Source organism: Cyanistes caeruleus, chromosome 6, assembly GCF_971803275.1.
Source record: "Cyanistes caeruleus chromosome 6, bCyaCae1.hap1.1, whole genome shotgun sequence".
NCBI classification, from domain to species: domain Eukaryota; kingdom Metazoa; phylum Chordata; class Aves; order Passeriformes; family Paridae; genus Cyanistes; species Cyanistes caeruleus.
The window spans coordinates 58,821,992-58,847,183 of NC_141706.1; the positions used below are offsets into that span (position 1 = coordinate 58,821,992).

At 45.4% G+C, this 25,192-nt stretch overlaps 1 protein-coding gene and 1 long non-coding RNA gene across 9 annotated transcripts in view; one reads left to right on the plus strand and one right to left on the minus strand.

The window, feature by feature from the left end:
- Positions 1-284: 284 nt before the first annotated feature.
- Positions 285-25,192, minus strand: part of LOC111929784 (exocyst complex component 3-like protein 2) — a 49,552-nt gene continuing 24,644 nt past the window's right edge. For 3 of the 8 annotated variants that reach the window (XM_023927498.2, XM_023927497.2, XM_086894036.1), the window contains 11 exons: positions 22,093-22,687; positions 20,337-20,454; positions 16,720-16,794; positions 14,460-14,560; positions 13,376-13,468; positions 11,931-12,063; positions 10,864-10,974; positions 9,017-9,172; positions 5,932-6,053; positions 4,220-4,405; positions 285-2,307 (listed from right to left, as the gene is read on the minus strand). In XM_023927498.2, coding sequence (XP_023783266.2) covers positions 4,225-4,405; positions 5,932-6,053; positions 9,017-9,172; positions 10,864-10,974; positions 11,931-12,063; positions 13,376-13,468; positions 14,460-14,560; positions 16,720-16,794; positions 20,337-20,454; positions 22,093-22,598 — 1,596 coding nt within the window. In that variant the 5' untranslated portion in view covers positions 22,599-22,687 and the 3' untranslated portion in view covers positions 285-2,307; positions 4,220-4,224. Of the gene's footprint in view, positions 2,308-4,219; positions 4,406-5,931; positions 6,054-9,016; positions 9,173-10,863; positions 10,975-11,930; positions 12,064-13,375; positions 13,469-14,459; positions 14,561-16,719; positions 16,795-20,336; positions 20,455-22,092; positions 22,688-23,187; positions 23,933-24,034; positions 24,366-25,192 lie in introns of those variants that run through there. The other 5 variants (XM_023927494.2, XM_023927495.2, XM_086894035.1 and 2 more) reach the window with 3 other exon arrangements.
- Positions 1,634-9,324, plus strand: LOC147652725 (uncharacterized). The gene is made up of 2 exons (XR_015288298.1): positions 1,634-4,429; positions 5,741-9,324. It is a non-coding gene; the product is annotated as an uncharacterized LOC147652725 (long non-coding RNA).

Below are 25,192 nucleotides of genomic sequence, written 5' to 3' on the forward strand. Positions count from 1 at the left end.
ACAACAGAGTGGGTTAAAATCTGTCATCCATTCCATGAAACAAGGAAAATCCCTCATCCTCCCTCCCTCCTCCCCTCCCTGATCACCTCAGATTGTCCTAGGGAGTGACCCAACATTCCCTTGCCAGTGCCTCCCCTCCTGGGGAGCCGCCTGGAGCCTCCCTACACACCATCTGCTCTCCGCAGGTAACTCGTGGGTGCCCAAGGACATCCCTCCCACACCAGGCTGTGGGAGGGATCACCCCCAGCCAACATCCCTGAGCCCTCTGGCTCTGACAGACTTCATTGAACCTCATGGGTCAAGTCTTTATTTGGTCTCTTGATGAGTGGATGCTTCACACATGGTGCAAAAACTTGCTGCTACAAAACCTCATTGATCTGCACACAGCAATGGCAAGCCTGGTGTCCCTCAGGGCTCCCAGCTGCTGATTCCAAGCAGAACGCATCCTTGTCTGGCTGCAGATGTCAAACAGCAGACACACACAGACATCGACATGTGCATGGCCAGAGCTGTCCACATGCTGACAGATTATTTTTGGCCCGACAGTGATGGAAATGTCAGAGAAGGTTTCATTTATTTTCTCTGGAAGGCTTGTTGCTTGAAATCCCCATTGGCAGAGGCTGACCCTGACCCTGCCATCACAATAGGGTCTGTCATTCAGGTCTGACATCCCTCCCCACCCTTGAAAAAATATGCAGTTCAGCAGGAGGGATGGGTGACTGGCTCAGAGTGCCTAGCAGGGCTGGCAACCTTCAGAAGGCAGGTGCTCATCCCACCCTGCAGCCCAACCCACGCCCACCCAGCCAGGTTGTGGGTCCCCCAGATTCCCCAGCCTTCCCACATCACAGGGAAGTTCTCACTGAAGCTACAGTGGACAGCTATGAAATGTTAGGGACACCAGCACTGGCCTTTTGAACAGCTGTGCAGTCAGGAAGGGCAAGCAGGCATGGCCTGCCCTTCAGTGACATGAGGGATGAAGTGTAGCAGTGCCAAGGTCTCCTGGTGCCCTGAAAGCACACAGAGGACTCTCTGGAGATGGAGCAACTCAGCACTGCACCAGGAACAAAGCTAATGACAATTACAAACCTGTCCTGGCTCCTTTCTAGCTCACAGGACCCCATCTGCACACAGGGCTCTGGGATGGGGCACCTGTGCCCCTGGGGTGATGGCACAGCACTGCAGAACGTGGCAGCACCCAGCTGGGTCTGCATTTCTCATGGTACCAGGGCGTGACATGTCTGCTGCTACACACATTGACAGGTTTTGCACAGACTTTCCCGCTTGTTAGGGAAGCAGACTCGAGGGGGAATGGCTGCTCAGAAAAACACTGGCCCATCTGAGGTAGAGTTTTTTGCTCAGTTATGTTGTCAGAGAGGAGCAGTAATGGCCTATATTCACACAATAGCAAAGGAGGGCCTTGAACCACATCCAGCTTGGCAGCTGTGACCACTCCATAGATAACCAGGAAGAAGTCAGTGTTTTTCCTTTGGAACTGCCCATTTACATGTGAAAACTAGCAGAGACCTTGCCCAGAGGCTGGGACAAATAGCTCCTTTTACTGCCTGCTTCCCATGAGGTTTTTCCCCTCCCTCTCCAAGAGGAAATTTCCAGTAACTGAGGTATAAAAATTAATGCAAGACTATGTTCCTGAACCAGCTGTAAAACTCATACAGGAAGAACTCCCCATCCCACACCTCACCATGGCAGGCTGCCCCCAAAGCAAGTCACAGCCTTCATGAGAGAGGGACGAGGCAGCTTTGTCTACACCCTCCTGGTGCAGGTCAGGCTTTGGGGGGTAAATTGAGGTGCCTAGACCTGCAGGCATTGCCAGCACAGTCAGCCAGGCAATATTCCCTAACAGAGGTCTTGGATCCCTTGTGAGGTTGCAATGATGGGACACCATGTGGTACAGCAGTCCTTGGTTTCCTTAGAGATGTCATGGAACAAGGCATGGAAACAGAGAGGAATTTGGTGAGGTGAAACCTTCCTCCTCCACTCTTGCCACATCCTGAGAATAACCACCAGGACTCAGTTGCATGGCAATCTCTAGGAGGTTTTGAAGAAATGTCTTTCTACCATATCCATTTCATCTTACTCCTGGATTTTACATCCAGGATTTACAATTGATTAAATTTACATTTAATCTTATGATTAGGATTTGACCCACATGTTTTTGCCACAAAAGTGCAGGAATTTTGTCTTCCATGGCTGATAGGCTTCTCCATGCATCCAGCTGCATGTGAAGATTTCAAGGAGCTTGCAGACACTGGCACAGGGGAGCAAAGCCTCATGTCTTCCCCAGCAGGCCTGAGGAAAGGCAAGAAAAAAGCTGGGTAATTAAATAGCATTCATCAGAACATGTGCAAGAGTCAAACAGCAGTAAAATCTCTCCTGTGCACACTCTTGCATGAATGAAGTGTCTTGTATCGACACTTACCTGCTGATTGTGTTACCTGCTGAGATCCTCCACTTCCTTGGCTAAGCAATCCATGGGCCCACAGCCATGGGCAGCACCCCTGCTGCTGCCTGCCCTCCCCACCCAAACCTTCTCATTCCTCTTCTGGAAGGACATTTCATGCTAACATGAAACAATCAAAACCAGTGCTTTTCCAAAGTCCTGCCACCTCCATATACAGGAGGGAGAAATAAGTTCCTGGCTAGGAGGAAGCAGCTGATTCCCAGAGAGCCTACAGATCACACCCTAGCAAAATCAAAGGGCTGGGATGGAAGGGGGAAGGTGGCACATCCCATAACTGATTTCACCTTTACTGATACCCCTGAACTCAGGTGAGGCCACCAATCTGTGCTAGGCATGTGTGTCCACCACACTGCAGACTCAGCTGGGTCTGCTGGGATTTGGGAGCCTATTTACCTACAGGGGATTTCAGCCAATAGGAGACTTACAATGCTTTAAAAACATGTTCCTCGATATCTTTACTAAAGCAAAGGTGACACTATGTGTAATTTCTTTAAAGCCAAGTATAAGCATGGGTGGCTGACAGCCGTCTTGTTATATCAGAATAAGTTTTCATTAGGAGGAGAAGCTTTTGTGCTTATTAATTGTTTCTATAATTGCTTTCTCTCCCTGCTACCAGGGCAGCCTCCTGTATGCCTGTGCCTGGAGGGCAGAGTCCTGCATACCTCATCCCTGATCTGCTAACATGGATAACTATAAATAAATGGTGACACCTGGGAGTGGAGGAGGAAAGGGACTATGCTTCTCAACCTCAGCCTAGTCAGCTTATGCAACAGAAAGTAACTGCTGACAATCCATGGTTATTAACTGAGTGGTACTATTTCTGATAGCTGAGGGCTCTGACCTGGCCAACATTAAACAAAATTCTCCACCTCTGAGCTGGAGCTGGATAACTTTGGACTAAGAAGAAGCTGTCAGTCATTTAAAGTGAAGAAAATAGCTGCATGTTCTCCATTAAGCAGTATTTTAAAACCATGAGGAACTGCTTAACTTCAAAATCTGCTGCAATTTATCCTCCCCAAAAATTAAAAATGCCCATTTGTGACTACAAAGGAGTCCCTCGGGAGACTGAAAGGTGATGGCAAGTGCTCCAAATGAGCTTTGGCAATTCTCACTATTGGATTTAACTCCTTACAGTGACAGTCATCCCTCTGATTTTAATGCTCTTCCCTTCTACCATCAGCTGCTGCTGCCAGGACACTGTGGACACATTTGCCTCTGGTTCTCGTAGCACAGCACAGTCACCTAAATGGGACCAAGCCTGGTTTAATTAATGCAGCTGTCATGGAGGGGGCAGTGGTGGGGCTCCCATATCCCTCTCCTCAGCACCAGAGAAGCAGGAGGTTCACAGAGAGGATCCTCCTTGGCTTGTCCTGCTAGAAGGCAACAGCATTTGCCTGGGAGAGTGTACCCATGCAGAGGGTAAGAGCTGGAAAGGGGGGATGCTGCAGAGAGACCTTGCTGCAGGGACACACAGACAGGAGTGAAAGATGGGGAAGAAGAACCATCTTTCAAAGTCTTCTTCTTTGTTCCTCCTGTAACCTGAATCACTCATCTAAGCATTCAGCACTCTGCACTGCCTACAGCACCATCCTCCAGGGTGTGGAAGTCTGCAGGCAGAGAGAGGGAAGTAGAGCCAGTAGTGAGGACCTTGGGGAGGTGAAGCTACAGCTCCACCTCCCTGTAAGCAGGGTGCCTATACAGGTACATGTCACACACAAGCACACTCTCACATATACCCACCTTTGCTAACAGCAGAGGCAGCCACAGAGTCCATATTTTCTAGGTTTTACTTCTATATCTGCAAAAAGCAAGTTTGCTTCTGTTTCTGATTCCCTGCAATTATCGTGAAATGTCTTCAAGAGAGCAGCTCTGTCCTCTCGGCTGAGCACATCTTTGATGTCCAGCACTGCACTCAGATGTTCCTTCCTTTCCAAAAGGACAAGAGGGCAGGTAAGTGAATGAGTCAAAAAAAAAAAAATTCTTGTTTCCTATCCCTCAGTTTTGCTGGACCAGACCAAAGATTGGAAGCTGCTTCTTGACACCCTCTGGCAACCTAAGGGGGAGGCCATATCCCAAGAACTGTGTGGGATGGGGCTGAGCTCATGGGTAAGCCCAGGTTACACAGCATCCCTGTGAAGTATTGAAAATGTTCAGCTCAGGTTATTCTTAGAAAAAGACCTGTATCTGTCATAAGAAGTTTCATATAACTCTACATATGACTATTTGGAAGCATTTTTTATATATTTTCTCCCCTCAAATGGAGCTAATTATTGTTCATGTGGAAGGTTACAGGATTTATGTTCTACAGAGCACTGTTCTGCTGCATGGGGATATGCCATATTGGATATAATCCAAATGTATCCAAGCCAAACAGTTTAAAACAGAGAAATCTGTTGCAATCAAGAACAGTGCATCCACTCACACCAAGATGACCTCCTCTGAGATCTGGGTCTTGTGAGACTTTTCTATGCCCACTTCCTATACTGTACACACAGATAGATAGATAGATAGATAGATAGATAGATAGATAGATAGATAGATAGATAGATAGATAGTTGCTATGCTGTATCAGATAAGCAGCTTTTTAGCTCAATAGCACCTTCAAAAGTAGTAAAGTAAAAAAGAAGAAACCAGATGAAGCATAACATAATCTCTTTGTCTTTCTTTTTATTATTTTTCCTTGCCTACAGCAAAGAAAATTAATAAAAAGAAAGGTACAATAGTCCTTCCTACAGAAATCTAGAGACTCCCTTGCTGCAAGTTTATATCATGATTGTCATGTTGAATAGGCACTGAAGTAATTATCACAAATTGTCTGCCCCACATTTGAAGGTATTTACACTTTTGGCCTTCACAGTATCCTGTGACAGAGAGGTCTACACTGCAATCATGTTAAGCTGGAAAAACAGAGGCACAGCACATCAGTACAAAAGATAGATGCAGTAAGCCACAGGCTTTGGAAAAAATGCAGTTAGCTAAGATCTCTCCTTCCTAGTAAAAGCTGTGTTTCAATTCTGTTAAGTTTCCTGTAAAAAATGTAAGTGTATATTGCTGAATGCACCTAGAAATTTGTGAAAATAGTTATAGAAGGTTTAGTGAAGTGTAGTGAAGCCAAGCATTTGGAAGTTATGAAATGGCCAAGGATGTTCCTGAAACCTACATTTGACACATATGTGCTTGTAAATTCTGCACTAAGGAAGTACTTTTCCACAGTATTTCTGCTATGTTTACAGCAATTTCATCCATCCTCCACCTTTACAGAAGGACCTGTCAACATCACCAGTCCATGTCTGGCAAAGATATAAACCAGGCACCAGCGAGTACATTCAAAGGGTCACTAGGCCTGGACCAACACACTGCAATAGTATCACAGGACTAATATAGAGGTAGGTCTTCTGGTGTCAAGTAATCATGTAAGAAAGTACAGAAGTCAAACCAATCAAAGACATTACCTGAGGTCAGGAAATTCTTTTAGAATGGGCAGAAGTGCTATTTTCATCCCCTCAGGATCAGAAGTTTGAATAAGTTCTAAAATTGCTTTTACGGGATCCTTGAGAGAACCAGCTGCAGGACCCTGGGGAGAGAAACAATGTTGTGTCCAGGGCAGAGGAAACAGCACAGCACATTAAGAGCTGGACTCGTGTCAGACTGGAGATCTCTCTGTGTGGATTAGGAGCTTTGCAGGAGTGTCTGTGCATATATAGAAGTCTGATTTTCCCCCAGGATAGCAGAAAAGAACCTGGGGAGTAGTCACAGACTACTAGGTAGTTGGACAACCATCTTCAGCAGCGCAGAATCCCCTCCTGCACTTCCTTTGGCAAAGTTGGCAAATGTCCCTCATTTTTCCCTAAGTTACCTGTCCTTTCAGGGCCATTTTACCCTGTGGGAAGTGGTTTGCCTCTGGAGGTAAGTACAGCCTGTGCTTGACCTGTGTGAAAACAAGCTTTGTTGGCCAAACATGCTGGCATTTCTGCTGCCTCAAAGCAAGCCCAGGGACAGAAAAGCAACCTTAGGGAGAGAATGAGGGGACAGAGATCCTCTAATAGAGAAAAACTGGGAAACAGGGCCAGACAGTGTAAAACACATGGCATGGTTTGTAGATGTTGCGTACGATCAACTCCCTCTAATCTGGAGCACACAGGAGAAAAAAAGTATCATCAAAAAACACACAGCATTTTTAGCAGAGCTGGAGAAGCACAATGCAGATGAACCACCAAGAGAGAGCTTTGGGTCTTGCTCACATTTTTCATCAGTGGAGTAATGCAATTAAATTGCTTCCCTGAATTATTGATGCCACCACGTCAAAGAGACTCTGTGACAAGGCAAACCTGGAGAACGGGCTGCCAAACTAGGGCAGGAGAAACCCAGGTTCCCCTGATCTCCAGGGGGCATTAGAAACAGCAGGTTGCATTCTCCATGCAGCAGCTCTGCATTAAACATGAATTTAAAATAATAATAATATTTGAAGACAGCCTTCCCCCTCTCCCCCTACACTGCAAGTACACAGCACGTCTAGCTCTGCTCAGTGCACAAGCTGTACTCAGCTCCTGAGGCACTGGTACTGTACAGCTTCATACTTGGCAAGCTCACTATTACAAAATGCTAATTAATTTGAAGGTGTCAGATTTAGTTAAGCACTTACATAGGCAGGCAAGGTCAGAGGTAAACAGCTAAAGGGAAAAAAAGGAGGTGTTTTGTCAGCAGTGTTTAAGTGCCTTTGACATATACTGCTCTTAGGAGAGAAGCAAGGTATTTCCTAATGTGTTTTGAGAACAGAGGGGAAGGAAGAGCCGAAAGAGGGGGCAGAGCAGGGCAGGGAGCAGGTGCAGCCTGTGCAGCAACTGCACGATAAATTCAGTCTGCAGCAGAGTTCATATTTCACATGCATAACCGTGAGCCCCATGACTAAGGAGCAGGCTGTTCCCTGCAAATCATTTGTGCATTTCACCTCCAAGGCTTTCAGTGCTTTCACATCAAGTAAGAAAATGCACATATTGGGACATTGGGGAAACAGCTCTAACCGGATGCAGCCCTTTTTCACACAAGCTTAGTGGGGTTTTAATAGATAATTAGATTTCCTGTATCTCCTTTACACTGTTCCATGCACGTTACATCCAAAGGCAGTGCTGAGCACAGCATTACTGGCAAACTTCAGAGTTAAGATTAGAGAACCTTCCTGCTATTCCCCATGTTGAATTGCTGAAAGCATTAATTCATCTGTGATTGATCACTCCAAGAGAGGTGGATCTCCAGCTAATAGCGCTGGCAGCTTCCAGCCTTCCACCATGAAACTAATGCATTGATTATAATGGGTCTAAGAGGATTCTAGAGAAGCCTACAGATGATAATTTTTATTTCATTTTATTCATTGGACAAGGTAAGAATTGCTGACATATGGCTTGGAAGGCACTTGTCTGTGAGAAAATAGATATTGTCCCTAGCACTAAAATAGGCAAGTTGTGAAAATGACTCAGCATTTGTGAAATTATTAAAACCAGCATAGCCAAGGGGGTTTGTATGCTGTCACATCTGAGTGCTGTTACCAGACTGACTTTGCAAGCACTGCTGTGTTGCTCAGCCCAGCCCCTTATGAAGCACCATGCCTGGGCACTCTCAGCCTGCATCTGCCAATGAACCATGCCAGGGACATTGCACGGCAGTGATTCTCCAACTGGACCAGCTGAAGGAGGGGACACTGCTGCCAGTGCAATCCTTGCCCTTGGGTAATCAAGGGACTCGTGTGACAGCCTGGTGGCATCCGCAGATGCCAATTACACCAGATTATGAGGTGAGGCTTTTTAAAGCTTCTGAAGTTGTTTCTGCAAATCAGAACCAGAACTTCTGCACAAGTTTTCTTCAGAGGCGTGGCTCTGCTTTTACACCCAATTTTCTGCAATGCGCCTTCACCTCCTAATGGTGTGAGGTGTTTACCCCTGCAGGAAGACTCGTTCCTCCCCACAACTGTCAGCAACCACAACAGCATCAGCATGTTTTTGCCATGAGGAAATGCCAGAGCACAGGGAAATGGCTTAGGCAGCCATCATCCCAGCTCTGAGGGGCTGGGAAGGGCCTGTGGGGAAGGAGGAGGCTGGATGGGAGGATGGACAAGCTCTTCCCATGTCCAGGGAGGAGCAGCCCTACAGAGCACGGTGGAGATCCACAGAGCAAGTGGAGATGTGGAGCAGCCTGTTTGGTTCATCACTGCAGAGGCTCAAGGCAAAGCATTGCCACCCCATGCCATGTACCAGAGGCCTGATGGGGGGAGCTGTCAGCTTTGGAGCTGTCTCACCAGCTCAGAGGAGCACGCCTAATTCTTGTGTCAGTGGCAGCAGTGTGAGACTTGCCTCCTCCAGTCACTCATTTCAAAACCATGAACTAACAGCTTCTGACAGATCAGAAAGGCTGTCAGCACATCTGACTGTCATTTTGGTGAAGCTTGATACCACTGTGGTAAAAACTCTAAAGCTTTTTTCTTTTCCTCTGCTGGTATTCTTCTTGATGACAGAGAGCAAAACTGTAACCATATCACAGACTTACTAAGCACTCTTTAAAGATGGCTTGCATCATCCTATGATCTTCTTCTATCTTGTTGACAATCCTCCTCCTCTGCATAGCAGATGGTTTCCTGGGAGTGGTCAGGAGGGCCTGCATGTATTCTGTGATAATGATGGCATTGACAGCCTTGATGAGGGCCTGTTCCGGAACAAAAATACCCAGATTAACTTCCTTGCACTGGGTAAGGTTCAGACCACACCTATACCAGGGCAGGCTGCAGATATTCTGCCCATGCAGATGGCTGTCCCATTTCTTTGCTTAAGTATTAATTAAAAATGTTTGATCTAACATTTCTACTGCTTCAAGCTGCATGTGGATGACATAAACTTTGACGGTAAGTGTGGAGACATCAAATCAAAAGCAATAGGACCAGTTAGCTGAGCCAAAGGTCACTCACACTCCAAGGCTGCTGTGACACTTGGCTTGGCTAACACAAATCACCTGGGGAGAGCTTGGGCTACAAAGTCACATGCAGCCTCCCTCGAGCATCCACACCTGACACAGGGCCCTGTGTCCCTCTTAGCTCCCACTGCCTGCTGAGGAAGCCCAGTCCAGAGGCTATGCAGTGCCCAACAGCGAGTGTTTCTGATGGGGGGTGGGCTGCTGCACAGAAACCACATTTTGTTAGCAATTGAAATCAGAGCAGGGTTAGGCTGCAGTCCAAAGGTACAGGAAATCCCCAGCTCTGTCCAAAATAGACAAAGCAAGAGACAGAGAGCTCTGGCACAGTGCTTCAGCACTGAGCTGCTGCTTGCCCCAGCACTAATGTGACATAACGTCCAGTGACAGGCTTTGAACAACAGCAGAATAGATCCTACTTTTTTTCTCTTCCATTACTTTTTTCCATATTGCAAAATGTTAATTAAAATCATCACTGACAAAGAGACTGCAGACCTGGGAGTCCTGTGCTTAGGAGGACACATGGCACGTGTAGCAGCAGCAAATCCAGCCTGCACTAAAAGAGAGGGTTCCCCAGGTACCAACCTCATTGCTGAAGAGGGTAAGATCCTAGACAAGTTTTTTAGGCTACTGTAAAGGTGAAAAAACTTGGGTACTTTGTGAGGTTGTTTGCCAATCCTCTCCATGTGACACCATGCCCTTTAAGAATCTGGACTTTTCACCCCTCTGTGTCCACTCTACATCAAAGGGATCAATAATCTTTACAAATAAGATTGAAGCACATTAGAAGCTGAGAAGATTTCCAATATAATGGTATTGGGGCAATGATAGCAGAGGAGGGAGCCCAGCATTCCCCTCTGTATTTGGGAGGTACATTAGTTTCCACATTTCTTCACTTGTTGATTTCTCTGCTGAAATTACAGAAAGGTCCCAGCTGTCACTACTCAACCCTGGTGGATAGAGGTACTAGACTGAGACCACTAGGTATTTAAAAGTCCATTTGACAACTGAGAAAACCGCAGTTTGGATTAAGGTTCTAACAGTGTGGCATCCAAAGGTTCAATTGCTAGTTTTACTGATTTCACAGAATAGAAAGGTTTGGGATGGAAGAGACCTTAAAGATCATCTAGTGCCATGAGCAGGTACACCTTCCACCAGAACAGGTTACTCAGTACCCTATACAATATGGCCTTGAACACTTCCAGAGGTGGGGCATCCACAACTTCTCTGGGTAACTTTTTCCAGCATCTCACCACTCCCACAGCGAAGAACTTCCTCCTAAATTCTAATCTAAACCTACTCTCTTTTAGTTTGAATACATTCCCCCTTGTCCTGTCACTACATGCCCTAGGAAAAAAACCCTCTTCATTTTTCTTGTAAGATGATTTCCTGAGTAACATCTTGTTCTCACTTTCTTACTTATTTCTTACCTCATATGTATCTGTTTTTTTCTTCCCGAAGGTCAAAAAGCTTTGATTTAAGGATTCAAGGATGTGGTCAAAACCACTGTCACACTTTTTGAAGTGGTCCTTCAGTGTTTCCTGAGGAAAAGAAACAGACAGAGTCAAAGGGTGCACATGTAGAGACACCACACAAACAACAGACACAGATTATTGTGCCTTTGCTCTTTCTGCCCTTGGAAACAGACTTCTCCACAAACTGCAGCATCCTGTGCCTTTATTTCAATGAAAATCAAAACATGAAAGAAAGAAAGAAATAATTCCAACTCAGGAAGGATGCACTAAGTTCTTAAGCCCAAACATGGAAGACTGAAAACCTGAGCCCTAGGTGTCCTGTTCCCCTCCAGGGTTGCCTGTGCTCTGTCAGAACCACCCCCAGTTCCCACACAGATATGTAGGCCTTTGGGACAGGCTGGCAATGAGCTCTGGAGACCAAAGCTGCACAGTGTAACCAGAGTTTCTCTTGTCATTTGCCTTTTGCTGCCTCCAACGTGCTTGAGGGAGCCTGTGCAATGAGGCTGAAGATGCTCAGGGGAGCTTCCCAGGGAAATGCACAAGATCACACACTGTTAGGAGCCTGGAATTCTGTGGTTTTTTCTGTATTTCACAAGGATGAAGGGTGTCTGGGCTAATAGGCTGATACTACAAAGTGTGAAGGGAGGGGACCTCATCTCAAGGGAGGGACACATTTCTGGTCAGCCTTCTCTACATCCTGACTACACAGCAGAGCCCTGGGCTCTGTCAGTTATCACTTCACTGGGAAGATGCCCAGCTGCTGGGAATGAATAAGTACCAGATGAGATTCAACTTTTGGGATCTGAGCAGCACAACAGCAAACACTACAAACAGTGAAACTGGGGTCCCCAAACTGGAAAAGGTGAAGCTGTCCATGTACAGATTCTGACAAGGCAGAGGAGAGTACTAGGCTTGAAGGCCGAACAATGGCTTCACCTTTTCCAAATCAAGACATGAGAGAGAGAAGTGCATGCCAGCCATACGGTCTGCAAATAGTCAGAATTAAAATGGGTCTTCCATACCTTGACTTTAGAAGTGATGGTCTGCAGAAAATGCTCCATAATGTCATCTTCCATCCTGTGTAGAAATCCATTTACCTTAATATTCTGCTCAGTGCTGACACTGCAAATGTATATTAGCTTATGCCAGACAGTTCTGTTAAAAAAAAAATAAATATGGAAAGTATTGATCAGATCAAATCACACTATTCTCTCAGATCAAAACTCTTTCTACTGTAACCAACACGGCTGCCTGGGTAGTTGAATGGACACATGCCCAGGTCCAAAGCTAGGTCAGTGACCTGCATTTGTGTGCTCATTAAGACACTGCCACAAGGGCATGAAAGCTCAGTGCATGCAAGTGCCACTTGTACCCATCACTAGTGAGATCAGATCAGTAAATATCCTAGTATTTTCAAAATCAAGTAAGCATGAAGCAGCCTCAACAAACAGTATTGGTGAGCATCCTGTGTGCCTTTGACAACATACAAATACAAGACAAACAATTATCTTCCATCAGAACTATCTTCCAGTCAGCAAATCCTGGTTAAAATTATCACCAGCTTGAAACCAGACATTTACATTCTGGAAAGGCTCAGTGTACAACTTCATTCTCAGTAAAGCTGTAAAGGATTACATAAAAGAGACTCATAAGTATTCAGTCTAGGATACAGCATCAGCAACACAAAAATACAACAAACAAAGCAGATACCTAGGCTCAACGCAAGGCTCTGATGTCAAGTAATCACTGTGCATATGTTGGATTTTGGCATTTTGCTGACTGCAGAGATCCCTGGATAACTTTACTTAGGAAAAAGAGAAGCAACCTTGTTTTCTCCATTGCTGCAAGTGGTTCTGAAATTAGCTTGTAGGTGCAAACATACTCCTCCACCCTTATGTGCTTTATTGCTTCCCTCCTTCCTAGCAACCCTAGGGAGAGCCTGGCATATTCCATGGGGTTTCATTCAGCAAAGCATTAAGATTAAGATTGCACCTACCAAGTGCACCAGCACACACATCTCAGCACAACCTTTATGAGGCTTTCCTGCTGGAGGACGATCAGGCCAGGGAAAAGTACAACATCACTACCCACAGTGGGGTTAGCCAGGGCAGTGTCCCCACACATGACATAGAGCTGCTGCCTTTCTTCTGCTCAGTGCAGGAAGGGGGAGATGGCTACAGCCCCTGCACCTGCCTGGTAACAGGCCAGAAGTGGAAGTACAGCCCTGTGGCCCTGGCCACAGTCCCAGCCCCCATCTTAGCTTCCCTCTTGCTTGGGCAGCCAGGGCAGCTCTGACGGGGTATTACTAACAGCAGCTGGCTTCCTCCATGCTTAGAGACTGGTGTGCACAGGGTTGGATGACCATATCCAGCTGGAGGCAAGGTTGGCCTCACACCAGAGTCAGAAGGAGATGAGAGCAGCAGAAAACTCGTTTTGCTCCCCATGTCATGAGGCTCTGTTTTCTAACCTGAGAAGACAGCAATTCTCCAGGATTCGTAAGCTGCTGCAGATCTTCGGGCAGCTGTCAAGCTGGAGAAAGCTTCTTACTTCATCTTCATAGCTAAATTAAAACAGGAAGAAGTACTTTTAATCCAACCTTATGCTCCATAACACATCTATCAGCAATAGCAAACTGAAGAAATCTTCTGTGATTTTCTTTTTATCTCACAGATTCAATCCCCAAGGTGGGATCTACAGCATGACAAAGACAGTCTGTGTCCTGCCCAGCTGGTCAGGAAGGAAAACACAGGAACAGCAGAGAGAGCCCTTGAGCTGCCTGGGTACCTCTATCAGGGACCAAGAGGCAGGAGGCTGATTTGCAACACTTCCTTCTGAGAAGCAACTCAGGCTTTGCCGATAAAGCTGCAAAACAAAGTCTCAGTGTATATGAATAATACACAAGGTCTCCGAACTGCTTTGTCAGTCTCAGTCTAACAAACTGAAAGACTCAATTTTATAGCAATTTCCATCCTCTCATCATGTGGAGGGCCAAGGATCTTAAATCAAATCTCCATCCGAAATACTACCTACAACCAGCAGTCCTGGCATGTTTTGCTGCGGGGGATACACGGGGAGAGAAATACCCAAGAACAAAAAGAATATGAAGGGAGTTGGAGGAAGTGGTGAGAGGGCAGATGAGCAGACATTCATTCTCCTATGAGTACCAGGACGGGGCAGAACTCCCCACCCTCCCACAGAGCCAGCAGAAAGCACTGTGCCTGGGATGCACAGCCAGGGTAGGAAGGGCCAGACCTGGGCACTGGCTCATGGCTGACCCTCTTCCCAGGTGTGTCTAAGGTCTGAGCCTCTCCAGAAGTCCCCCCAAGGCTTTATCCTGTCCCAGCTACTCCAGATGCACTTTGTTCCCTCAGCTTTAGTCCAACAACAAATACTGAGCACACAAACAACAGTGAAGCGCTGTCTCTCCAGTAACAGCTTGATGAGAAACAGCCATCAAGATCCATATGAACACAGTATCACCAGCTGCTTCATCAGGATTTCTTTCTTTTGACCATGAATGTTGCCAAGGAGGAAAACAGCATCCTTCCTACCTCTCCAGGAACTTCAGGTACTCCTCCAGGCACTCAGCTTCCACCTTCTCGCTCAGGCTCTCACTGACACGCCTGGCAGCCTCTGTCTTCTCTGTTAGTATCTGTGGATTTCAGTGCGTGAGAGGAGAACTGGCCAAAGCCATTTGTTCCCTATGCAAGGAACAAGGATACATCCCACTGCTCATCCTGCAGCAAATCCCTCTGCCCTCTAGGCACCAACTTCTGCTACAGTTTTTAGAGTCCTCATGGAAATAAATGTATTTTTCATCAGCCTGACTGTAATGCCTGACCCTACACCTTTGCTACTACTGTTTTTGTTGTGGTCAGCAGGGCTGTGCTTGGGTAAAAGCCTGTCCCTGCAGATGTTCTCTGCTGCCCATGTCCAGCCTGGTAGCTCAGATCATACATACACCTGCCATCTGCAGGAGCACCTGTGCAGATAAACCTGACTCACCTTGCAGATAAATTTGGGTGCAGCCACTAAAAAGAAGGTTATGCAGACCTAGCTGTGTGCCCTGCACCTCTGTCAGGGTCTCTACATGGGAGGCCTGAAATGGGCAGGTATCACCTTCCCAGACACCAGCACTTACACCTGACACAGCTCTGTGTGTTAAACCCTATAGCACATGTCCTGCCCCACTGACCCATCTGGGTGGCCCAGGTGTCTGCAGGAGGTGGGCTGTGCCAGACAGCTCAAAATTCACCCCATATTGGGCAGGCTTGAGCAGGTGGCAACTTAATGCTGCCCATTAGTTGCCCTGTGGAAACAAAAGCTTGCAAGGGGAGGAGAGCCAGATGGATAAAAGGAGACAGATGGACCCATATGCTGTGCCCTCACAGTGCTCGTGAGCCAGAGACAAAGGGTGACTCACATCATGAATGGGTTTTTCCTCTGCTCATAACAGATGTAAAAGTTCACCCAAAGGGACAGGATAAAATATGCCACCCCAAAGTGTCAGAAAACCACAGATTATGAGTTTCCATGACACCTTGTTCGTTTTCTGTCAGAAGTTTAAGTGTCAGCCTGAGAAAATTGAGGAGGTGGTAATTTCATAAGGCTTTCCTGTTAATCCAGGCTTTTCCATCACCCACCCCAGAGCATTCAAACTTGTCAGTTGTATACACAACAGAGTGAATCCACTCATGCTGAAGCATGGGCAGATGTTACAGATATGAGAACTATGGGATTCAAAGTATGCCTTGTCCTAGTTCCTGTTAGAAAACTTTCCACTGTGAGCCAGGAGCAGGAAAAAAAACCCAACATCTTGGTAGTTAAAAATCACTCTAGCACAGGTACATCACTGGGCACATCACTGCTCCATTGCTCCAGCAGGTCCAGGACAAGACAAGGAGGAAACAGCCCCTGTTGTGAGCTCTTCATTTGGTGCCTGGGTCTGAGATGGGCCAGAAAAGCCAGTGCTTGCCAACTAAAGCTCTATCCTCACAAGGAAAACCAGCTTCTGTTGATCTGTGATGCTTCCAATGCCTGAGGTTGTCTGCCATCCCAGAGTCCCATGGAGCTACTTCCCCCTATCATGACCTGAAACGGGACTGTCACTGGGGTGGTGGAAGCGGAGAAGAAAGATGCAGTCATGACAACCCACAGCCTGCTCCTGATCTCCAGCATCATTTCAGCCCACATGTAAACTCCAGGATTTATTTTAATCCTTCTGCAGGTCTTGATCCAAACACCCTCTGCCCACAGTATATGCTGCTCACAAATCAGCAGGGTGTGCTCCTGCAATGCCCTTGGAGCACTCGCCTTTGCTGTGCTCTGCAGAATCCCTCACACAGCCTGACCCACCAGGGCAGCAGCCTCAGCAGGAACAAACAGGGAGCAGCCTGCCTGCATTTTGCACTGCCAGCCATGGGGCCCTGCCACGGCTCAGCAGCTCTCTCTGCTTTTATAGAAATGCTCTGCAGAGCTCACACAGAGTAGACTGGGTAACACACACCACAACTTTCCAAAAGGTTATGTAAAGATCCAGGAGCATGTATGAAAATGCAGCTTCAGCTTGAATCAGCTCAAGCTTATCCTTAGTTTAGTAAGGGTTTTTTTTTTTCTTTATGTATGCCTGGGACAAAAACAGGTTTGGGAGCAAACAGACACAGCTTAAGTATGGCAGCCAGCTTGCAGGCTTTTAACACATTGAGCTTAGACTGAGACATGCATAACTGGGTCTTGCCAAATACCACATACTTGTGGACAAAAACACGACTGCCTCAAAGTATGGGAGCTTTTCAGTTCCCCCCAGTTTACCTCAATGACTGCAGCATCTGCACAAGGGGGTTTCCCAATATCAAAGGCTTCTTTCAGCGCTTCCCCTACTTCCTTCTAAATGATAAAAGAAAATTAAACAGTACAGTTAAGATACAATGGCATTCATAACAAGTTAGGTTTCCCAGACTCTCATTATCCATTTGGACTAGATGAATTTCTGCCTCCATTTTTTGGCTGTCTCATTTAACCCAAAGCCTGGCTATTTTCCAGCTGACCTAATAACATTATTCTGTTTTGTTCTACACTGTTTGTTTGAGTTTAAATGATTTGCAGCTTTCTTTCATCCCAGTGTCAGCTTGGGTTATCTACAGTCTTCCCTAGTTAGTTTAGCTCAAATGAAGGCACCCACACAGCAAAACAATGCTTAGACACATCTCCATGCTGCCAGCTACTGTAGCTGAGATTTTCCACCCTTCCTCACTCCAACCAGTGCACGCAGAAACCAGCCAGCATTAATTAAAACCATTCCCTTGCTTGAGCCAGGGACTTGTGACTGCAAAGAGGAGCCGGGTTAGTGTTCAGAGCTACTGTCATGGTGAGATGGGCCCCATGAGGCTGGATAATGGGAAATTTCCCAAGACTTGGCTGGCTTATGCTAGTTTGAATGGCTGTAAAAACAAAATTAGCACTGCAGAGAAGGGGCTTGTTACTTAAGACATGATCTGACCTTTATAGAAGCTTTAAACTCAAAAGTCTGGCTTGCTTACTTATTCTTTCATTTCTGAATCTCCCTCCAAGGAATGTAAAGTCCAATCTCCCATTTTGGTCTTTGTTCTCTTCTGGCTAATAAATTAGGAAATTTGTGGCTGTCAGCTGAAGAATTTCATCAAAAGTATATTCAAAGCAACTGCTCTCCCATATTCACTGAAAAGTGTTAATCAAAGACAAATAAGCAGTTGTAAACAACCCAGAAAAACTTCTTTCCTCACAAGTGCCATCACCTGACTGTGAGCAAGTGTATGAGCATGATGTGCTGAGATAGCACATCCCAGCTGAGTTGAACAAACACTTCAAGCCTGCCCCCCACAATGGGACAAAGCGCAGATTAGTGGGGAACTGCAAGGCAATTAATAACTTGTTGAGGACAGCACTCAGTTGTTTTGGATCAGATGATGTGTCTGAATTAGAAACAGTTTACTTGTCTGTAGCTCTTGTGGTGATACCAGCACATCAGGCACTAAAGTTCTAATGTGGAGAGGACCAAAACTTCTGCTGTAATAAACAGACCCAGTTTACTACTTGTTTCTTCAGTCTGACCGAGATGTTGCAAGGCTTCAGATCCATGGGTGGTCAGTACACCTGTGTTGACTGCAGAACACACTTCTCCTTTCGTCCATTTGAAAAACAGAGGGGTGGTGTGGAGAAGACAGACCCAAGTGATCCTTTGCAGGTCAGTGTAAATGAGTAGGAGAATAAGCCCTAGCATCACACTGGAATGACTGCATTGAACTCTTGTAAAATCCTCCAGTACAGCAAAGGCAGAGGTGACAGACTGGCAACCTAATCAATGGCATCAGCATTTTCTGTTCAACAATTTTGTAATCTCAAAGGCACAAAGCTCTCTTGCTCCAGGTGTGTCTAGAGTGAGGGGAATGCTGCCTGCATGCAGAGCTGACCCAGTACCCCACAAAACCACAAAAGTGGTTTTGAACCCTGCATGGCATCTGGGCTCTCAGTGCCTTCAGACATGCTCACAGTTCTCACCACTCATTTCTGTTTAAAGTGCTTTTAGTTTGCACAGATATCAGGCTACCACACCTAGTGATAAGCCAGGTATTCATAAACAAAGCAGACCATGGCTTATTCTGGTCAGGTTCTTCTCATTCTGAAAAAATTTAGTCATCCATTGAAGTGGCAAAGCACACACCATGTGATTTAGTCACAATAATATACAACAATTGTTAAGAGACAGCAGCAGGATATTTGCCCAATAACAACTTCCTGCATATTAGCATAGTGAAGGGCTGAATTAGCCTAGAAGTAGAAATAGAGGGATAAAGCAGGTTTCATAAGCTGTGCCACTGAGCTAAAGAGACATCCATAATTTTTCCATATGGAGTCAGCTTATGTCCACTTAAGCTCATTATCTTGAATCTGGAGCTGTTCCCAAGCTGCCAGGTTTGAAGCAAGCAGGCACAATGCTGTGACACTCTGTCCAGCACTTCCAGCTCTGTTCTTTCTATACAACTCAGCACTACGTAGACCTGTGATGCTTCAGGATCCAAGGTAGCATGAAAACACGGGGCAGCACAGCACAAAAGCTCATAACCACTGCCAGATTGAGGTGAGCCTGCTCAGCACATGGTGTAGCAGGAAAACAGAAAGCCCATGGTTAAGCAAAAGCATTCTTCAGCTATTACATTCGAGGGAAATAAAAAAAAGGTTCAAATTCCCATCACTGTTAGTCAGCATCTTTGAGGGTTTGTCAATGACTCAGTGACTTGCTCTAGGATAACCTCAGTGGCACTACCCTGAGTTAAGTCACTTCCTTCATTGAAACAAATGCTAAAAAAAGAGCTTATGACCACATGGTCTTCCCCAGGGTAATGATTAAAAACAACCCATTAAGATACTTAAACACTGAAATCAGTAGGCTTTAAGTATATTGTCACCAGCTGGCACTTCTACTCCCATGTTTGTTACTACCTTCATGTTCTCCTTCGGGGAGTAATTCTTGAGGAAAATCTCTGCAATTTAGAGAACTTTCCTTGGGATGATTCAGCAGTTTGCCATGAAATTTCCCCTCCTCTGCTCCCCAGGGTCTGGTGGAAATGAAAAGCAAGAGAGCTGACTGTGGTAACTCCTGCTGTTGCATTTCAGCTTTAGCTGAATAAAAGAGGCCCCGCTGAGTTTTCCAAATAATGTGGTTTTCTCTGGAACTCCCCGTTGCTACAACACATCTTCCCTGCTTCATTTGTATTCCACATGTCTCAACAGAATTCTTCAAAGAGGGACTGTTGCTGAGAAAAGAAAGAGATGCTGCAGCCGCAGGACTGGGGTCACCTGTGCTGCTGGGCGGGCACCAGCTGCATGTTTTCTTGTGCTGAGCTCTGGAAATAATCTTTGCTCCAATGTCAGCAGTGTCAGTCCAACAGGCTGGAAAGGACTGTGAGGGGTCCACACACAGACAAACTTAGCAGCCTCAATATCCTGCACAGCTGAGGCAAGGGGGCTGTAAAAAAACTCAGTTGTTCCACACAATGGATCATTAACAGATGGAGAGAAGATTAACAACATTTTGATATGGCCTTCAGTAAGGAAGTGGGTTTCACCTATAGTGTCCTTTTCCTCCAGATAAATGAGCTTCTGAGCAGAGCAGATTGCAGCTCTCTGAACATACAGCAATGGGATGAAGAGAGATCTGCAAATGTACCTTAGCATTTCCTTGCTAAGGAGCAAGGACAGGACAGCCTCCCTTTGGCAGCAGACAATCATGGATCTTCACACCTGGGCTCTGCAATGAAACTCAGTCAAGATGGAGACCTTGGGACTCACACATGCCTGAGCAGAGCTGGCTATTTAAGAAGGAGAACCCTTAATTTAAAACCGTGGGAATAAAACCGTGGCAGATTGGGGTAAAACACCCGAGTTCTTACCCGTGCGATTTCAAGTAATTTTTCTTCAGTCTTCAAAAGAATCCACACGAGGCACTGTGCACCAAGGGAAAGGCTGTGCTGGGGGATGTGCCCTGGTCTCACACATGCCTGGCTGCCACTGTGTACAGAAACAAGAGCTCAGCCAGAGGGGCAGTTTCCTGCGGATCCACAGCATTGCCTGCCTGGCACCCCCTGCTTGGCACCACACTAAGCAAACAGGGCACCCTGCAAGAACCCAGCAGTGTTTGCCATGTTTGGGCAGCCACAGCACAGTAGATGATCTTTACAATGGCCTTTTGCCAGCTTTTCTTTTGTGCTGCTTCTTTTCCTTCTTCCTACATTTGCTGCCCAAATTAAGGTCTTTGCTTGTTGTTCCCCTCTCCCCTTCCCTCACTGCTGCTACTCAATTCCTTCTTAAGCTTGGGGAGGGTCTCCCAAGCACACTTGCATGAATGCACAATTTTGCAAGTGTCACATATTCTTTCTGAATGGAATAAGAAGTAGCTATATACCAAGACAACTGCACCTATGCATGAGCTTTCATAGAGGTTGTAACTGTATTTAGAGAGGAAAAATCAAATGCTGAAGTCTGGCATCTCTGCTCTTTTCCACTTTTTTCACTGCCATCTGACCAATACAGTCACTGGTCTTACTTGTTTGGGGTTTTTTTCTTGAAGGAATTCTGCATTTATATAATACATCTTTTTCTATATTTGACTTTTCTTTATATAATTAAATTACATAATTTTTCACCTCCAATTTTTTTAAGTTTTCGATGTTTCATCAATCCATTACTCCAAAGTTTTACCATTTTAAAAGTAAAAAGGGATGCCTCCTGACCACATTTACCATGTTCCCAATGATGGCCAGTGTGTACCCACCACACTGCTTCCCTCCTTCTGGAGCTGACTGGAGGAAGAGCCCACCTGATGAACTGCTTATGAGCTAATTAAGTATTTATAGGTGTAATTCAAACAAGGAATAGAGAAGCCTTAGGCTTGGATGAAAGCAATCAAATAATCCAAATAGACTGAGAACTATTAGGGCATAAGTAGTTTGGAGCTGCCAAGTAGCAATTAAATCACAGACACAGAATCAAATGCCTTGCCCACCATAAAAAAAAATGAAATCACAGGAAAGTTTCAGGCTTTGATGACACACACAGGCTTTGAATTCACATTGGGCCAAAGTGTCCTAGATGTGTCACTCTTCAGAGGAAAGCCATATCTGTTTCCCCAAACTTGGGCAGGAATTTAATGATCTGCTACATGTTTTTCCTGAACTCTAATGAAGGAAATACAGAAACAACTGGGAAAACCACAAACCAGATAAAGCAGTGGGAGAATCAAGGGCAGAATAAGAGAAATCCATAGAGCACCATGCTGACATAAAGGCCAGGGAAAATTACTTGGAGGTAATTGGAGTATTATGAACCTTGTTAAAAAAGGCTTGATGCAAGGAAATAAATTGTTCAATAAAGCAGAAAACTGTGCATGTCTAACAGGAGTCCAGCAGAAAAATTCCTGCCCAACTCAGGTAAACCCCTGAATCTGGTATTAAGGATTTAAAAAGAGGAAATACTGCAATAAAAAAAGGCTCCGGTTCTGAGAGCACAGAAGATAAAAGAGGCAGTAGACAAACCTAAACTCAGCTAGAGTCTTGATCATCGCTGTGTTATCAGGAAGCAGGTACTGTTCTCAGAAACAAAAAATAAAGATATAGAAAAAATGTAGGAAAAAAAGTCCCTCAGACATACCTTTTGTACATTTTAATGCTCCATTCATAAATTAAAAGACTTTGGCTGAAACTGAAACTGTTACTGTCAGTAAGTGTGGCAAGGTGAGAACACAAAGAGGCATGACAGCAGCGGGCATAGGTGATGAGCAATCCTGCTTCCTTGAAGATATCACTCCTGTGCTCCAGGCTGGGGAGAAATGTCATTTCCAGATTATTCAGGTGCTGTTTTAGTGCAGTCTCATCTGTGTTAGCAGAGGAACCAAACAGGGGGATCTGAGCGGTCATGTATTGCATTAGCTTTTCCTCCAGATCTTTTCTCCAGAAGTTTGGGCTCCAGGTGGAAACAGACTCCGTCTCTAGACCATTACCAAGCCACTCTACTTCCTTCTGCTTCTCCCACTTCAGTGATTCCCCCACTGACTGCAATGGCTCCAGGAGCATCCTGTCACTTCCACCAAGTGCTTCTCCCACTACAGTCCACATTTGTTCAGCCAGTAGCACATAAAGTGATTCAGATGTTTTCATACCATCATTTCCAGAATGCTCCAGATTATGAATTTGTTCACAAGCTTCCAAAAATTTTCCTTGCTCAATGAATCTGCAGATGGTTTCCTCTGCAACAGAATAAGAACACAATTTGCTGTTTGTTCACATGTCTATAGGACCATAACTTTAATATGCAAGTTATGAAGTATCTTGTTTATATGTATTCCAAAATTCCTCAGGATCTACTCAAGATCAGCCCAGTTAAGGTCTAGCACTAGCATCTATCAGTTTCCTCAGGGAAAGCACTTTTCCATTTCTAATGTTCTTTCATCCTTTCTTGTCCAGGTTAACCAAGCCTGCAGATTAGTCTGCAGCTTTGTCCCATCATTCCAGAGACCTCATCATGTGAGCAATGAAGGTTCATTAATTTCAATCTTTCCTTAAGAAATGTATCTCCTGTCCAGAAGAAAACATTAAAGAAAGGACATCTTCTGAACAAGCCAAAAACTAAAGGTCAAGCCTGGAAGGAATTCTCTGCCTCCTCTACAGAAATGCTGGCAGGACCAAAGTGCTGCAAGCTCCCTTGGAAAGAAGATTTTCAGTGCTGCTTGTTTCCAATGTATCTTACCTAGCACATCCAGCCAACCAACAAGAGTTAAATGTACTCTCACAACAGATACACAGAGCTGTAGGGTTTTTTCCATGAGTTTTATAGATTACAAGGCTGAGCAACAAAGGGTTAAGGGTTGTCCAGAGGTATCTGGAGCACAGCCCAGAGGACAAATCGAACTTGATGAGAATGCAGGGAAAATTAAACAAAGCCAGAAGCAGTGGAACTTAAATAATTCAGGATACGACTTTGGATGTAGAGTGAAGTATGAAAGGAGTATGAACTTCCACTGTGTTTTGCCAATATCCTTCCTACCTTTCCTCTATGAAAACATTTCATATGTGAAGTAATAATTAAATTGAACAGTACTGGAAGGAGGAACATGACATGAAGCGGAGAACAGTGGATGCAAGGATGTTCAGCAAAGCAATTGGCAAGTTATTCAGGAGGGGTCTACAAGCTGCACCTGTCCTGCCTTGATACATGCAACACATGGGAAATGTTTAATTGGCACAACCAGTCTGTGTGCAACCCACTTCCCCCTCCCATCTGTGGAGGAACAGCACAGTCACACAGATGGGGTGTTGGTCACACATACATTGTCTTTCTGACAAGACACATCAGTAGTCTTACAGGTAAAAATAAGAAGAGTAAAGAGAAACATCTGTGAGGCAAATAAAAAGTGAAATACAGAAGTGTCCAGAGTAGTTAGTGTAGGGTTCAGAAGGGACAAGAATTCAGGCGATGGATGGGGAGGAGGAGAGTGGAATGCATCTAATCCAGAAGCTGATGATAAACAAGAGCCTGTGGGACGGGAGGGGCAGAGAAGATCCAGGCCTGAACCCAGAGATAACTTCAAGGTTACCTGCAGGCATCCCTCTCTCCACTCCTTTCCTACTGGTTGGCCTCTTCAGCAAATTCACTGCCACATCCTCAGCACCAACCTTCTCCACCATCTCCTTCCCACCAACCACAGTCTTCAGCAATTTTCCTGCCAAGGTTTTCAATGTCCCTTTCCTCTTCACCTCCTGCTTCTTTATCCGCTCATGTGTGGCCTTAGGCAGTATTCTTGCATTTTCCCCAGCCATTTTCTCGCCCTTCTTGTTGCCTCCTCCCACAAAGGCTGCCCAGGAGTGTTTTGTCTTCCTCATGATCCAATCAGATTCAGGTGTTTTCTGTCCAACTGGGAATACTATCTGAAGAAAACATGGGAAACAGTTCTATGCAAAGTAATCTTAGTGTCTATCTCCTAAAGAAGTTCTCTCTTCTTCTGATTTTTTTTTTTTTTTTCTGTACAGCTACAGGCTCAGCTCCCTTTAAAAAAGTCTAACCTGGTTCCTGTCTGCACCAAGTGAGGACACTTTTATAGGCTTCCAGCCCTCTTATGCAATCTTCCCTCTTCTGGGTAAATAATGTCAAAAACCTCATACATAATCTAACCACAACCACTGGGGGAAATCCAGGGGTATTTTTGTAATTTTTTAAACAACTGCAATATCCTGGCACTGCCAGTTATCTTGATGACAATCCTACCAGTTTAAGGGAGTTGATTAGTAACAATTTCTATGAAGCACACATACTTTTCCACCTACCTCACATGCCCAGGCTGCACCTGAGTTTTTCTTTGGTAGGGAGATCACATCTAGGTTTGGGGCCAAGATTTCCCTCACCTCCCAACAAGCCTAGTGCCAGCCACCAGGGATGTAAAGGCCCAGAGAATGGGTATTGGTTTCCATGTTTTAGTAACACTATTCAGAGGAGAAGTGAGCAATCTCAGCTTTCCGGAATGTGCAATATTCCAGCAACTATGTACACTATTATGTATTATTTTAAATTTATATACACTCACATGGATATAAATGGCATAACATGGCAGCAATCCACCATATGTGTGTGTGTGTGTCATTACATGTATGCACTCATATGGATCAGTTCACCAGCCAATATCCACAAGTAAAGAAAAAGGAGGTGTATGTCTGCTTGGCATGAGGTCCATACTGGGCTGCTAAAGGTTCTGACCATA